Source organism: Hyaena hyaena, unplaced genomic scaffold, assembly GCF_003009895.1.
Source record: "Hyaena hyaena isolate Hyena2069 unplaced genomic scaffold, ASM300989v1 scaffold_15, whole genome shotgun sequence".
NCBI lineage: Eukaryota > Metazoa > Chordata > Mammalia > Carnivora > Hyaenidae > Hyaena > Hyaena hyaena.
In genome coordinates this window covers 2,751,071-2,763,901 of record NW_024080647.1, presented here as the reverse complement: position 1 = coordinate 2,763,901, position 12,831 = coordinate 2,751,071, and the positions used below count along the sequence as shown (strand labels likewise).

General features: G+C 53.9%; 1 protein-coding gene across 2 annotated transcripts in view; it reads left to right on the top strand.

The window, feature by feature from the left end:
- SMAD6 (SMAD family member 6) overlaps positions 1 to 12,831 on the top strand; it is a 76,111-nt gene that overhangs the window by 12,377 nt on the left and 50,903 nt on the right. The window contains exon 3 of one of the 2 annotated variants that reach the window (XM_039220077.1): positions 1,904 to 1,981. The exons of the other annotated variant lie outside the window; for it this stretch is intronic. Coding sequence (XP_039076008.1) covers positions 1,904 to 1,981 — 78 coding nt within the window. The remainder of the gene's footprint in view (positions 1 to 1,903; positions 1,982 to 12,831) is intronic. 2 annotated transcript variants of the gene reach the window in all.

The following is a 12,831-nucleotide window of genomic DNA, read 5'->3' as shown; positions in this document are numbered from 1 at the left end:
CTGGGATATCGCTGCGTTTGCCCCTTTCCATGGTGTCTGTGGCTGCTTCTAGGCTATAGTGACACAGTTGAGTAGCTGTAACAGAGACCACGTGGTTCGCAAGGCTTGAAAATGCTACCCGCTGGGGGGCCCTTTGCCGGAAAAGTTGGTGAGCCCTGATTTTTAGGAGTGCTGGTGGAGGCTGGACTCAAAGCTGGGGCCCCAGCTTCCAGGTAGGCAGGGTCTCTCCCTGGGGCTCGAGCAGTGATCAAGGCTGAGAACGTTCTTTTTCTCCATCAGCCGCTGCAGGGCGTCAGATGTCAGGGCCTCGCTAGAAGCAATAAACAGGAGGGTTTGGAAGGATGCATGATAGGGACTTACTAGCTATGAAAGGGGGGAACCGTTCCCACGCCTGGGGCCCTCACCGAGCTGTCCACGTTGGCTCTACGGTGGCTCCGCAAGAACTAGGGCCTGGCCTGCAGCGTTCCCGGCCGCTGAGTGCTTTGGGGATGTTAGGGCTGAAAAGCAAAACGCTTTTAAGAATTAGCTCCCACTTGGGCCCTGGGGTTCTTATTTTTGTTTCCAAGAGATTTTCCATCTGTCCTCAGTTCCCTCCTAACACATTTTAGCAGCAGATAACTTTTCCATGCCCTTTTAAATAGTCCGAGCTATTTTTTGTATTATTTTCTTTTCCTTGCATTGTTGCTTTTTCATAAACAAAACAAAACAAAAAGGCAGTTCACTTCTAAGCGTTTGTGATCACATGAGACCAAAGAGCAAAATAAAACCCAGAACACCCAGTCAGCATCTGGCAAGTGGGAAACAACAACAAAAAAACCCCAAACCACCCCCCCCAGTTGGTTAATGTTTCATCTTCCCGCTCCCCAAACCATGTGGTAAAAGGGAAAAAAAACAAATCCTGCAGGATCGAATGGAATTCTAGCTAGCCAGGGCCTTGGCTAACGGTTCTGGTCCTGGGAATCTCCAGCTTGGTCAGGTGGGACCAGCTGAGCCAGACCTGGGTTGAGCTGGGTGAGAAGGCGACGAGCTGTCAGCCTCACAGGACGTACCTTTTTTTGACTCCTCCACACAGACAACGCCCCGGCAACTGGTCGCAGAGGAAACCTTTTGCCTGTCCACCTGCCCCCAAAAGGCATCGGCCTGTCAAGGTGGTAGCTGAGTGTTCAAGAGAAAACATGCAAAGGATTTTCCTCTCCCGGTCTCCCCGCACTGTAGACAGGGAAAAACAAATAATGCACGCCACATGAAGTACTTGAAACTACTTTAAAAAAAAAAAGTGATCGCCTTAAAAAAACCAGTCCAGGCATTGAAAGTTGCTCCATGAGCGGGTTTGGATGTTTAGGAGCGGAGGAGGGAAGAGAGAGACAGAGAGAGAGAAAAAAATCGGAGCAAATGCTTGAGCCGGTAATTAGAGGGGTGTACACTCGGGACAGAGTGTGGCTGGCTGGTAACTTGTTAAAACAGAGCTTCCCCGAGCTCCAGCGGGAGGAAGGAAGGAAGGAAGGAAGGAAGGAAGGAAGCAAGAAGGAACAACTTGAAGAATTTTAATGGTTGTAATTAAGCACAGCAACTATGAATTGTTTAGGGGCTTAATTTAACCTTACCCACAGAGGCTCCAAGTTGCTACTTGCTCAGTCCCCTGAACTTGGGTTATTTCTGTGGTCAGGGCAGTTGAAACGTTTTCAGGTGTGAGGGCTGCAGCCGTCAGCATTTTCCAGAGACGTTCCAGGGCCGGTGGGCCTGGTCTCGCGTGATCACGGGATGGGGTTACAGAGTGGCATCAGAGAGCTGGGCGGGACGCGTCGCCCTTTGCAAGCACGCGCACGCACGTAGCTGCGTGAGAAAGAAGAAGAGAGGGGAGCGCCCCGCAGCCGACTAAGTTGTCTTTCTCTTTCCTCCATAGATCTATCTGATTCCACATTGTCTTACACTGAAACGGAGGCCACCAACTCCCTCATCACCGCCCCGGGTGAATTCTCAGGTTGGCATTTCTGTCTTGCACGTTGCTGTTGTGTTGAACTTCACAAAAGAGGGACAGGTTGAGGGTGGGGGCTTGGTAGAGGCCTTTTTGATTTCTTCCCTCCTTTACTTTTCCCCTTTCCTCCCACCTCTTGGATAGGAAGACTGTCACTGTCTTCATCCTTGGCGTCCGTAGGGTTAAGGACAATCTGTACGAGTGAGATCTAAAGATGGTCACTTTGAAAGTGCCTTTTGGTCCACGTGTTCACCAGTTGACTCCGCCTTGTGTCTCGTGGAAATGGGGAAAGCCCAGCACGACCCTCCGCCTTTCATTTTAGCCGGGGAACCTCTTTTCCCGGCTGCCAAGAGGCTCCAGAGTGGATGTGTTTGTATACATCTTTGTGGGTTTCTCCTCCTGTCCACACCTCTGGGGAAGGATGGATGTGGAGGGTCAGAAGAGGGGAAGTTGAGTGGGTAGAATGAGCTTGGACAGAGGGTCTGGCAAGTGATGAGTTTGCCAAAGGTTGGTAGTTTCCGTGTCTCTCTCTGAGCAGTGGATGCGGGGCTGGGAAGCAGGGAGAACTCTAGTTTGGAGCCTCCCAACCCCCTGCAATTAAGAGTTGGCCATAAGGACCCTCACATTCCTAGAACTACCTAAACCAACCCTTCCTTAAGAACTGAGAGGTTGGTGGTGACCTGGGGGCATCGAGGGCCAGGAGGAGGGACTCTGGTGCTGAGGTCTGTGGGACCCTTTGGGAACATGGGGGATGGGTCTGCTATGAAGACAGTGGGAGCTTGTGGTCTAGTCTGTGCTGGCGTGATAGCCACTCGGGCTGGAGCTGCTTCCCAAGGGGGCGTGGCTGGATCTCCATGTGAAGATCTGCATCTGAGCCCCCGTCCCTGCCCCACGTCCGTGTCATGACGACAGCAGCAGTGGTCACAGCTGTTTAGTGTTCCTCTGCGCGGGCCCCTTATTCATGCATCATCTCCCAACAGCAGTGAAGTACTCGCCCGGGGTCGCATAGTAGCAGAACCATTCGCCACTACGCCACTGTGCTTCTAACCACTGCCCTGCCCCCTGGTCCCTGAAAGGGCTGAATGTATCCCCAATGCCCCTGTTCCTTCACATGAAGATCTGTCATTCTTGCCGTCCCCTCCCCATGACTCTAAGGGTGGCATGATGCTGGCTGCCCGTGGCTGCCTGGCCATTTCCCGTGTCTAAGCCCTTCCCCACTCATTCCGTGTTCCATCACAACCATGGAGGTCGCAAGAGCATGTCTGTTTCAAAGATAGAAAAACTAGAAGCTAGAGCAAGAAGTGGCCTGCACAGGATCACATAGTGGGGCTATGGCACAGCTGGTACCGAGGTCCAGGTCTTCGGGGTCCTCCTTGCCTTCTAGTCTCTGGTGGCCCCTCTAATTGGGGGTTTCCTCTGTGCCTTTTGGCCCCTACTCGGTTGTAGTGTCTTTCCCTGAAAGACCTTACTGGATGAACGTAAGAAGTTAATATTTCACTCCATTCTTTTTTCTTCTTTGCCTACGTAGAAGGAAGCCATGTATCATTTTGAAGCAAGAGGCTTAACGGTTCTTCTGGATGCATGATTCGGTGTCCCTGCCAGCCCTCAGGATGTATTTAATTTAGGCAATTTCATTGGCATAGGTTGGATGGATGGGTAATATTTTGACCCCACCCTTATCCCCCATTCCCCCTTCCCTTAACCCCCCTCCTCCCGTCTCCCTATCCTCCCATTCCCTCAGTTAATGGCGGAAATTCTCATTTCTGGAGGTGCTGTAGAGCTCTGCAGTGTGTGTGCAGGTATAGTCTCTTAAAAAATTTTTTTTAATGTTTATTTTTGAGAGAGAGACAGAGCAAGAGCAGGTGAGGGACAGAGAGAGAGGGAGACACAGAATGTGAAGCAGACTACAGGCTCGGAGCTGTCGGCACAGAGCCTGATACGGGGCTTGAACCCGTGAGCTGTGAGATCATGACCTGAGCCGAAGTTGGACGCTTAACTGACTGAGCCACCCAGATGCCCCGGTCTCTTTTGATCTCTGTCATTCCAGAGCTGATCTGGTTTGTGACTCGGGCAGGAGGGAGCAGACCCCAGAGCACTTAGGGAAACCAGGACAGAGTACCCCCTAGAGGAGCATCTCCGAGGACCCTGGGGCCCCGTGTTTGCTGTTACTGCCCCGTCGTCCCAGAGCAGTGTGTGGTACTCCTACTCTTAACTGTGGGCAAGGACTGCTTGGTTCTCATGAGAAAATTGGGGTGAGGGGTGGGGCCCAGCGGCTTGGAATGCTGAAGGGCTGAGGGAGCTGGGGAGGAGGTTTGGGATTGCCAGTGTGGGGCTCCAGTGGCATCTGGTGGGCTTTGGTCTGAGTTCTGGGTTGCCTCAGTGGCGAGTGGGACGTTTGCCATGTGGTCTCCCGGGCCCCTTCCAGGGACTTTATGCATCTCCTCCCACTCCGGGGGGCTCCCTGTGCAGCTTTTCTAGCTTACTCATGTGCTGGGAATCGGAGGACCACTGGGCACTGGGTTGGCACTGCCCCTGCCTCCTGGGAGCTCGTAGGCTTGGGGCTGGAGTCGCCATCACACTGGAGGACAGGCTCCTGGAGGGAGACCCCACAGGGTAAGGAGAAGCCCTGGAGGGGTGACAGGTCTCAGTGGACAAAGGCAGGAGTCATCCATCCAGCTAGGATGTCACGCAGGGTTGTGCCCAAGGGCATGGTGGGAGGCAACATCAGAACGATGATGGGCAGAATGTGCTGGGCCAGGCCACGGTGTTTGATGTTCAAGGACAGATAGTCATGCTGCCGCTGGTGCTGTCAACGGTTGACAGTTACTGACACTCACTGCTGAGCACTTTGCGAAGAGTTGGTCACTCTCCATCTCATTGACTCCTTACCACAACCCAGTGAGACAGATGTGATCCCCCCTGTTTTATAGGTGAGGAAACTGAGGCTCATTGCTGGGCAGGCTGCCCAAATTCCTGAATTGTAAGTGGCAGGCTTGGGCTGGGACTGCCCAGCCCTCCTGCCCTGAGGGTCCTGCCTGGCATTCCACAGCTAGGGTTCCTGTCCCCTTCCCCGAGACATACCCTGCTGGGGGCTGGGGACAGTGTAGAGCCTCGGGACAGCCTGTCCCTGGTTGAGAACAGGACAGGGGAGCAGGGCTGGTGAGAGGCATAGGACTTTGTGCTCCTTCTTGTCACCACTGGGCAAACCTTGCAGAGGCCACACTGGCCAGCCTCCCCAGCCCCTCTCTGCCTCCCTGAGTCCTGAAGGGCAGCTGTTTCTGAGAGCCTGGCCCCTTTCTTGAACAGGGTCTGTAGCCCCAGGATGGGGACTGGTCTTGTCTGCCTTGCTCAGTGGCAATCCCGGCACCTGGCTTGGAGCCGTCTATTTTTACCCAGCTCCAAGGTCTCTGCTTCACTTTACTGTGCTGTGGTTGAGGCCAGTTTAGGGGGATGGTGGGCAGTTTGAGGCGCAGTCATAGCCGGTGCAGGCAAGGACCCGTGGGTGGCCGGGTAGGGGGGCAGCAGGACCGGAGGCTGCTGTCTTGTGTCAGCTCTCTGCTGAATGGTTGACAGGACGCCCTCATCTGATCTGTTTCTCACCTCCAAATTTAGGTGCATGATCCCTGCTACATAGACCAGAAACCGCAAGCTCAGAAGGGTGACTCCACCAAGATCACTCAGTGAGGGGCAGAATGCAGAGCTTCTGCTAGATCTAAGGACTCTGACACCTGGAGTCTTGATAACCTAGGAGTCCCTTCTGGAGTGCCTTCAGAAGCTTGACGCCCTGGAATCCTTGCCTAATTCAGGGTGCTGCCCCCTGACTATCTAAAGTCCCCTCAGGCCATCCTTTTCCCCTCCACGACACCTCTACCTTTCTCCCATTCCCTTGATTTCAGTTTAGTGTGGGGAGAAAAACAAGATTAGCTAGTTAAATTCTTACTAAAGTGTGAGTGGCTGATAGGGAACCCTTCTTGGCAGCTTGAAAGTAGAATATGCCATAATTCAAAGAATTGCAGGACAAAGGGCCACATAGACATGACCATTCTGAGGAGGGTTGAGCGAGGAGGGCAGGGTTCTCTTAGCTCTTGGATACCCTAAGCTAGAAGGACAGAATGCGTAGGACACAAGGAGCATTATGCCCTGGGTGAGAAAGAGCAGCCAGACTAGGCTCCGTGCTGGGTGCTGAGTGCTGAGTGAGCTTTGGGCCAAACATTTAATGAGGGCCTGAAGTACTGTGTTGCTTTAGAAGCCAGGCCCGCCCCATTCCAATGCTATGGGACTGGGGGTTAGGGGGCGGTGTGCTGCCCTGGGCCGGCTTCAGGAACCAGTGACTCCCCTCTGGTATCCCATTCTAGTGCCTATCAGATAGCTGTTCAAGTGCCTTTATTAAGTACCCACAGTATACAAGGTGTATAAGCTGCCAGCCACAGGGACTGAGCTTCCCCTTTTCCTGACCTTGGATGTGTGTGTGATGGAGATCTCAGCCCTCAGAGCATGCTGTTTCTTTCTTTCTTTTTTTTTTTTTTTTAAATGTTTTATATATTTGTGAGAGAGAGAAACAGCATGAGCAGGGGAGGGGCAGAGCGAGAGGGAGACACAGAATACAAAGCAGGCTCCAGGCTCTGAGCTGGCAACACTGAGCCTGACGCGGGCCTCGAACCCATGAGCCGACTGAGCCACCCAGGCGCCCCCAGAGCATGCTGTTTCTGTAGAGCTGTGTTGGTGAGGGTGAGCCCCTCACTTTAAAGAGGCAAAGGCCCAGGGAAGGAAGGGAGCTACGTCGGACCGCATGCTGGGGGTGTGGGAGCTCAGCTGCATGTGGGGTCTCTCCTCCATCAAGCAGACTGTAAGCTTCTTGAGGGCACAGTTAATTCTCTAGGATTCTTGCATTCTGTAGATTGACAGAGTTTGGGAACAGAGGCTCAGAGAGGTTAGGAGAGTGGCTGAGGGCCACACAGCAGGCATAAGCAAGGAGGGCCAGGTCACAACCTAGGGTGGTCCATGCTGCCCAAAGCACCTGCCTCCTTTCTGCTCCATGGTCTCTGAAGAGGTCCCCTCTGGGGTTGGTGCTGTCTGATGTCCGTCATCAGCGGCTCCGGAAGCTGAGGGAGGAGCATGCTGGTGTGGTATTGTTTCCTGCTGTTTCCTGATTCTAGAGCCCAAGATGGTCTCCTCAGACACCCCCATCGCGCACAGACCCTAGAGCTCCTGTTCTCCCAGGTGCTCAGCTGAGTTCACTCCGTGTGTGCGAGCTTCTCTAGCAAAGTGGCTGAAGAGCACAGGCCGTGCACCGTTGGGCCCCGCATTCCAGGCCCAGCTGTGCCCTTTCCTGGTTGTGGGGCTTTGTGACAGCCACTTAACTGCTATGAGATGATGCCTGTGAATCAGCCAGGGCTTGGCACACAGCATATGGTAGATGTGGCCATTACAGCGTGGTAGGCACTGTGCTTAAGGCTGGGAGCCTTAAGGAAGGAAGATAAAAATTACATTATCTCTGTCCTCATGGAGCCCACAGACAGGGGAAGACGCAGTCATAACGAAACGTGGTGTAACAGAGGAAGAAGAGATTAGGGATGGACTCTTGGTGTGGTGGGAAGGCAGCCCAGGAAGACTTCCTGGAAGAGGTAATGTCCAAGTTGGGTCTTATGGGATAAAAAGGAGCCTACAAAAGACACAGATTTTGGGGGTGAGTAGGTGCGTTCCAGGTAGAAGACATAGCAGGTGCTAAGGTCTGGAGGTGAGAAAACAGCCTGATGCTGAGAAAGCAAAGGGACTTAGAGGGGCTAGCAAGCAAAGGACCTGGTGTTGGCGGGAGATGAGGCAGGGGGAGGCCAGGGTCTGGGTGATATTTTCAAAAAACTTTTCACTGCAATATACAGAGTGTACAGGAAAGTGTCCAGCTCAGTCACTTTTTATAAACGGATGACAGACACCTGGGTGACAGGCAGAGCCCGGATAACATAGCAGGCATGTGACAGTGCTCATTGCCTGAGGTCTAGGGATGCTGTGTGCCGAGTGGTTTAGGAGGAAGCACCGGAGGGGAGAGGGGTAAGGTTCTGGCTGCAAAGGGGCTTTCCCTTGGCTTTGGAGAGCAGGAAGGAAGTCTTACCTGGAGTTCAAGGCAGATGGTGCTGTGACACATTTAGACTTCAACCCAGATTGGTCCCCATGGGTTAAGAGCTGGCTTTTAGGGATGGTCCACGCTTGCTCTGTCCAGCCCCCTGGGTCAGGCTCCAGCCTGGAGGTGGTGGGCTCCTGGGCCAGGACCAGCTTGTCATCTCCGATTCAGGATGGCCCCAGACTTGCCCTCTCTGAGGGCAGCTGTTGGGGAGGACCATTCGCCTCTGGTTCCAACATCGGCAGGATTTGGAACTTGCATCAAGCCTCTCCCTTGTGGTTTTTTCAGTTTTAACCAACCAAAGAGGAAAAAATGCCTTCTCCCCTTAAAAACTCCTGAGGTGTCACAAAAGGCCTCATTCTTCCTGGGCTGGTTGTCTGGGGCTGGAGTGGAGGTGGTGAGGGGTGAGAGGCAGCAGTGACAGAGGTGACTCCCGCCATCCTGGGAGGACCAGGCATGTGTGATGGGCTCTGGCCATCCTGGTTTGGCAGGAAGCGCTGTAGGATGGAGAGCAGCACACTGGTTCCAGGCTTGGTTTTGATCTTTACCTGGTGGCATGACCTCAAGCAAACACCTTATCTCTCCAGTCTCAGTTTGTTCAGCTGTATAGTGGGGCCATCAGGCCACTGATCTCAGGGGCTCCTCGATAATTATGTGTTCCAGGCAGAGGGTGCCAGCACCTGGGCCTCGAGGGGTTGTGCAGGGAGCTGGGGCTTCTGGCCTGCAGGGTCTTAGCTTGCCAACATTGTCCCAAAGCAAAACTATGCCAGGGATGAGGCCCTGCAGAGGGAGGGGATTAGTGTCCTGTATCCCTGACCCCTGGAGCACTAAAGCTTGGGGACTGGAGTCGGGGTGCACTTGACTGATGAAGACTCCAAGGCCCAGAGAGGGCAACTGACTCACCAGAAATCACACAGCTTTTATACTCATTGGGGTCCCTGACAAAGGACCCCAGGGCTCGTATGTTTCCTGATGATAGGCTTTGGGATGACATCAATGTCTTGAACATTTATTAAGAACCTACTGCATGCCAGTGGCAGGCCATATAAAGTGAAGAAAGCCTGGACGTTCCCCTTTAGGAGCTAATGGTCTAGAAGGAGAGATAGGCAGCAAGCAAAGAATGGTGAATGATTGCGGGTGCTAAGTGCTGGGGAAATACGGGCAACACTTAGCACCAGCACAGTGATGAACTGAGGACTCTGTTGGGATGGGAATGGGGTATTCAGAGAAAGCTTCAAGGAGAAAGTGATTCTGGGTTGGGTTTTGTAGGGTGACTAGGAGTTCACCAAGAAGACAACAGGGTATAGACCGCGTGTTGGAAAGGAGGAGCAGCTTGTGCGGAAGCAGAGAGGTGTGCAATAGCACCATGTGTTCTGAATTTGTTTGTGGCTAGAAGGTTAATCTGTGTGAGATGGGGGAATAGGAAAAGAGGCATCTGGACAGATTGTCCTGAATCTGGAGGAATGCAGTGGAGCAGAGGGCTTATGGTCACTGGGGCCAGAGGAACTCTGGAATATACTTGGCCTTGAAGGAGCTCTGGACCTTGTCTGGCATCCAGCACAGGGCCTAACCTGGAGCTGGAGGGCATTGTAGAATGAATGGATGAGTGAATGAATGATTTTTTTTTTTTTTTTTGCCCAGGACCAATGAGAGAGAACACATAAGATCATAGCACATATTTAAGAATCACAGGTAACACAGAGCTCTGTGCCAGGCACTCTGTAAGTGCCATGAATGTATTCATGCATGGAATCCTCCCAACAGCTCTGTGAGGTTGCTGCTTTTATTAGCCAGAAATACCTGAGGCTCAGAGAGGTTAAGAAACTTACCCAGGGTCCCCCAGCTAGAAAACAGTAGAGCTGGAATCAGAACCCAGGCAATCTGGCCCCTGTTGTGTTCCCCAGTGTCTGGCATAGTGCCCTCTCTGCCCCCCAAAAGATGCAGTACTGACATGGTCCTTGTTCCTCTGGAGCTTCTGTGGCCCTGGGTACCCCACATTTGGCACGAACAGCTGTCACCAGGCCCCAGAGAGGAGCTCCGCTCATCAGATGGCTGCTGGATGAATAAATGACCGACCACTGGGATGGCAGGTGGGCGGGTTTCCGAGAGGGGCTTGCTTGGCCAAGGTTGGCGGGGGGTCCTGTTCCCGTCCAGGCTGCTTTGGTTTGAGCTGGAGGCAGCCAGCGCCTACCCCTCTCTACACCTCGGGCGGCCCACATCTCCGGGAGAACCAGCAGGTTTTCCGAGGGGACCTGAAATTCCAGAAAACGCACTTGGTTGCTTCCAGCCTAATCACAACCATCTGTCTGCCGGGCTCGGTGGCTCGCCCTCCTCCTGTCCCCGCTGGCACACTTTCCCTGGGCGTCTGTAACAATCAGGAGCCGCACTCGAAAGTTTCCTTGTCAGGGTAGAGTGGCTGTTGCCAAGAGCTCCTTCTTTGATGCAGAAAATATATCCTGAAGGTACTTTGTCAGATGTTTTTATATTAAACATTCTCCCTCCATGGCCCTTGGCCGCCAAGGGAAGCAGAGATACATCACTTTTCCAGTTGCCCTTTGTGGAAAGAATTCCTGGTGTTTATGGGCCCTTTCCCCACGCCACCCCTGGCGGGGCCTGGCACCCCCCGGCCAGAGAGGGGAAGGCCTTGGGGGTGGCATCCCTGCAATGCAGGGGCTCTCCCGGCCGGAGGGAGGGACGCTACCCTTACCCTGTGGTAGAAGCTTCTGGGCTGGGAAAAACAGAGGTCTCATGTCTGGAGCAGACATCAAAGCCACTGCCCCAGACTGCAAGGTGAATCATTGCCAGGACTTTTAATTGATCTTTAAAAGGAGAGGTAGGAGCTCAGAGATAGGAGCCTGGAAACCCTTTTAATCTCTCCAGAGTTGTCCAGGGTTGTGCCAGCAGGGGACGGAGCTGGGAGAAACGGGGCTGTTAGGCGTTCCGTGCCAGAAGGTGGGGAGGTGGGCTCCAGTGCACAGCCTGGAATGGGGGGGCGGTGTGGGCAGCTAGGGGCAGAGTGCACCGTCCGGCTCTGGCCTCCACCTCTGGGCTGAGTGCGCTGAAATGTGGCACCAGAGGCACCTCCGTAGACAGGCTGTCCAGGATATGCATCTGCCCATTGTGTGCCCTCGGAAGCCCCGGGCTGTGTCTGTCCCCACCCTGCTGCCCGTCTCTCCTCCCATCCCTCCGTCCTCTCGTCCTCTGCCTTACGTTCGGCACCGAGGAGATCCGCTCCCCAGGTGCCGTGTGGGCTCCCAGCCCTGCACTCAGAGGTTGCAAACCACACATTGTCTCTGGGCCTCAGGTCCTGCCCTGCTGGGCTGAGGGATGTGGGGTGGGGGGGTCACTGCCACCTGCCTCCACGGCTGCAGGAGAGGGGACACTTTACAAATCAAGGACTCTAGGCTGCCCTCAGGGGGCAGATGTTGGGAGTGGGGTGTGGGGGACTTGACTATGTCTGGGGTTCAGGGCCTGGGTCTTCCCCATCTAGTGCCCAGCTCAGGGCCCTGTGTGCAGTAGATAGCAGGATGGTGTCTGTGATTCAAAGAAGGGCCTCCCCAGAGGCTTTAAATCACAGGGATGCCATGCCCTCTCCACACCCCTGGACTCTCTCAGCTCATTTGGTCAAGAAAACCCTGATTTGTATTGGAGGAGCCCTGTTTCTGGAGCCTCCATTGCTGCTTGGCCAGAGAGAGAACCAAGTGTGGCAGAGAGGGCCCATCTCCTCCTACCTGGCTGCCCAGCTGTGTCGTAGCTGCCTGCCCTCTTCCTCACAGGGCTAAGGCCAGAGAGAGCCCCAAGGGCTTCCTTGGAGTCTAACAGTAGTGCTGCGCCTGGCCTGGGGGCCTGGAGACCCAGGTCCCAGTCCTGGCCCACATCTCTTGGTCTCAGACTGCTTCCATTCAGCCTCTCACTGGTTCTCAGTTCTCTTTGCCCATTAGAGTTCCCCGAAGAGTTTTTAAAAAGCTCAGACCCCGTTCCAGAAATGGTTGGGGAGACGGACTGGGCATCGGGAATTAAAAAAAAAAATTCCCCAGGTGATTCTAATATGCAGCCAGGGCTAAGAACCTGGACCTGGCCATCTTCTCCTCCAGGCAGAAGCCTTTTCTATAGTAGGGCCCCCAGCCTGTACGTGATGACTCCTGGGGATGGGCGCACATGGCCGCTTCAACCCGCCTTAAAACAGGTGTCATAACTTCCAATTTTCAAGTGAGAAAACCCGAGTATGGGAGGTGGTTGAAATGACTTGCTCAAGGTCACTCAGCTGAAGGTGAGCGTCTGATCAGCTCCTCCGTGAGGCTGGTGTGGTTTCCATCTTCTGCAGCAAGGTGGGTTCTCTGATGGCTCAAGAAAGCTGCTGCTCGCCCGTTGCCTGGATGCCTCCCTTGATCTGAAGAGCCGTACCAAAAAGCGAAATGAGCCAGTCTGCTCTGCCCAGGCCTGCTTCTGGACCTTGAAGTACGGTGTGGAGTGAGGTGTACAGATGACGGGATGCTCAGGAACCCGGCAGGGCAGGGACGGAAAGCCCAGGCTTTTGGGGCCGCTCAGACCTGTGGTCTGAATCACTTAGCTTCCCTCTTGCAGCCTTATTCCACTTCTGATGAGTGGGCTTAACAATGCCTCACGGACGCCTTGGAGATGCCATACGTATGGTGCCTGGTGCGCACTTGCTTTTGCGTGAATGTAAGGAAGTGAATTGGTGACCAGATATTAGCATGCTGGGTGGGATTGCATGAAG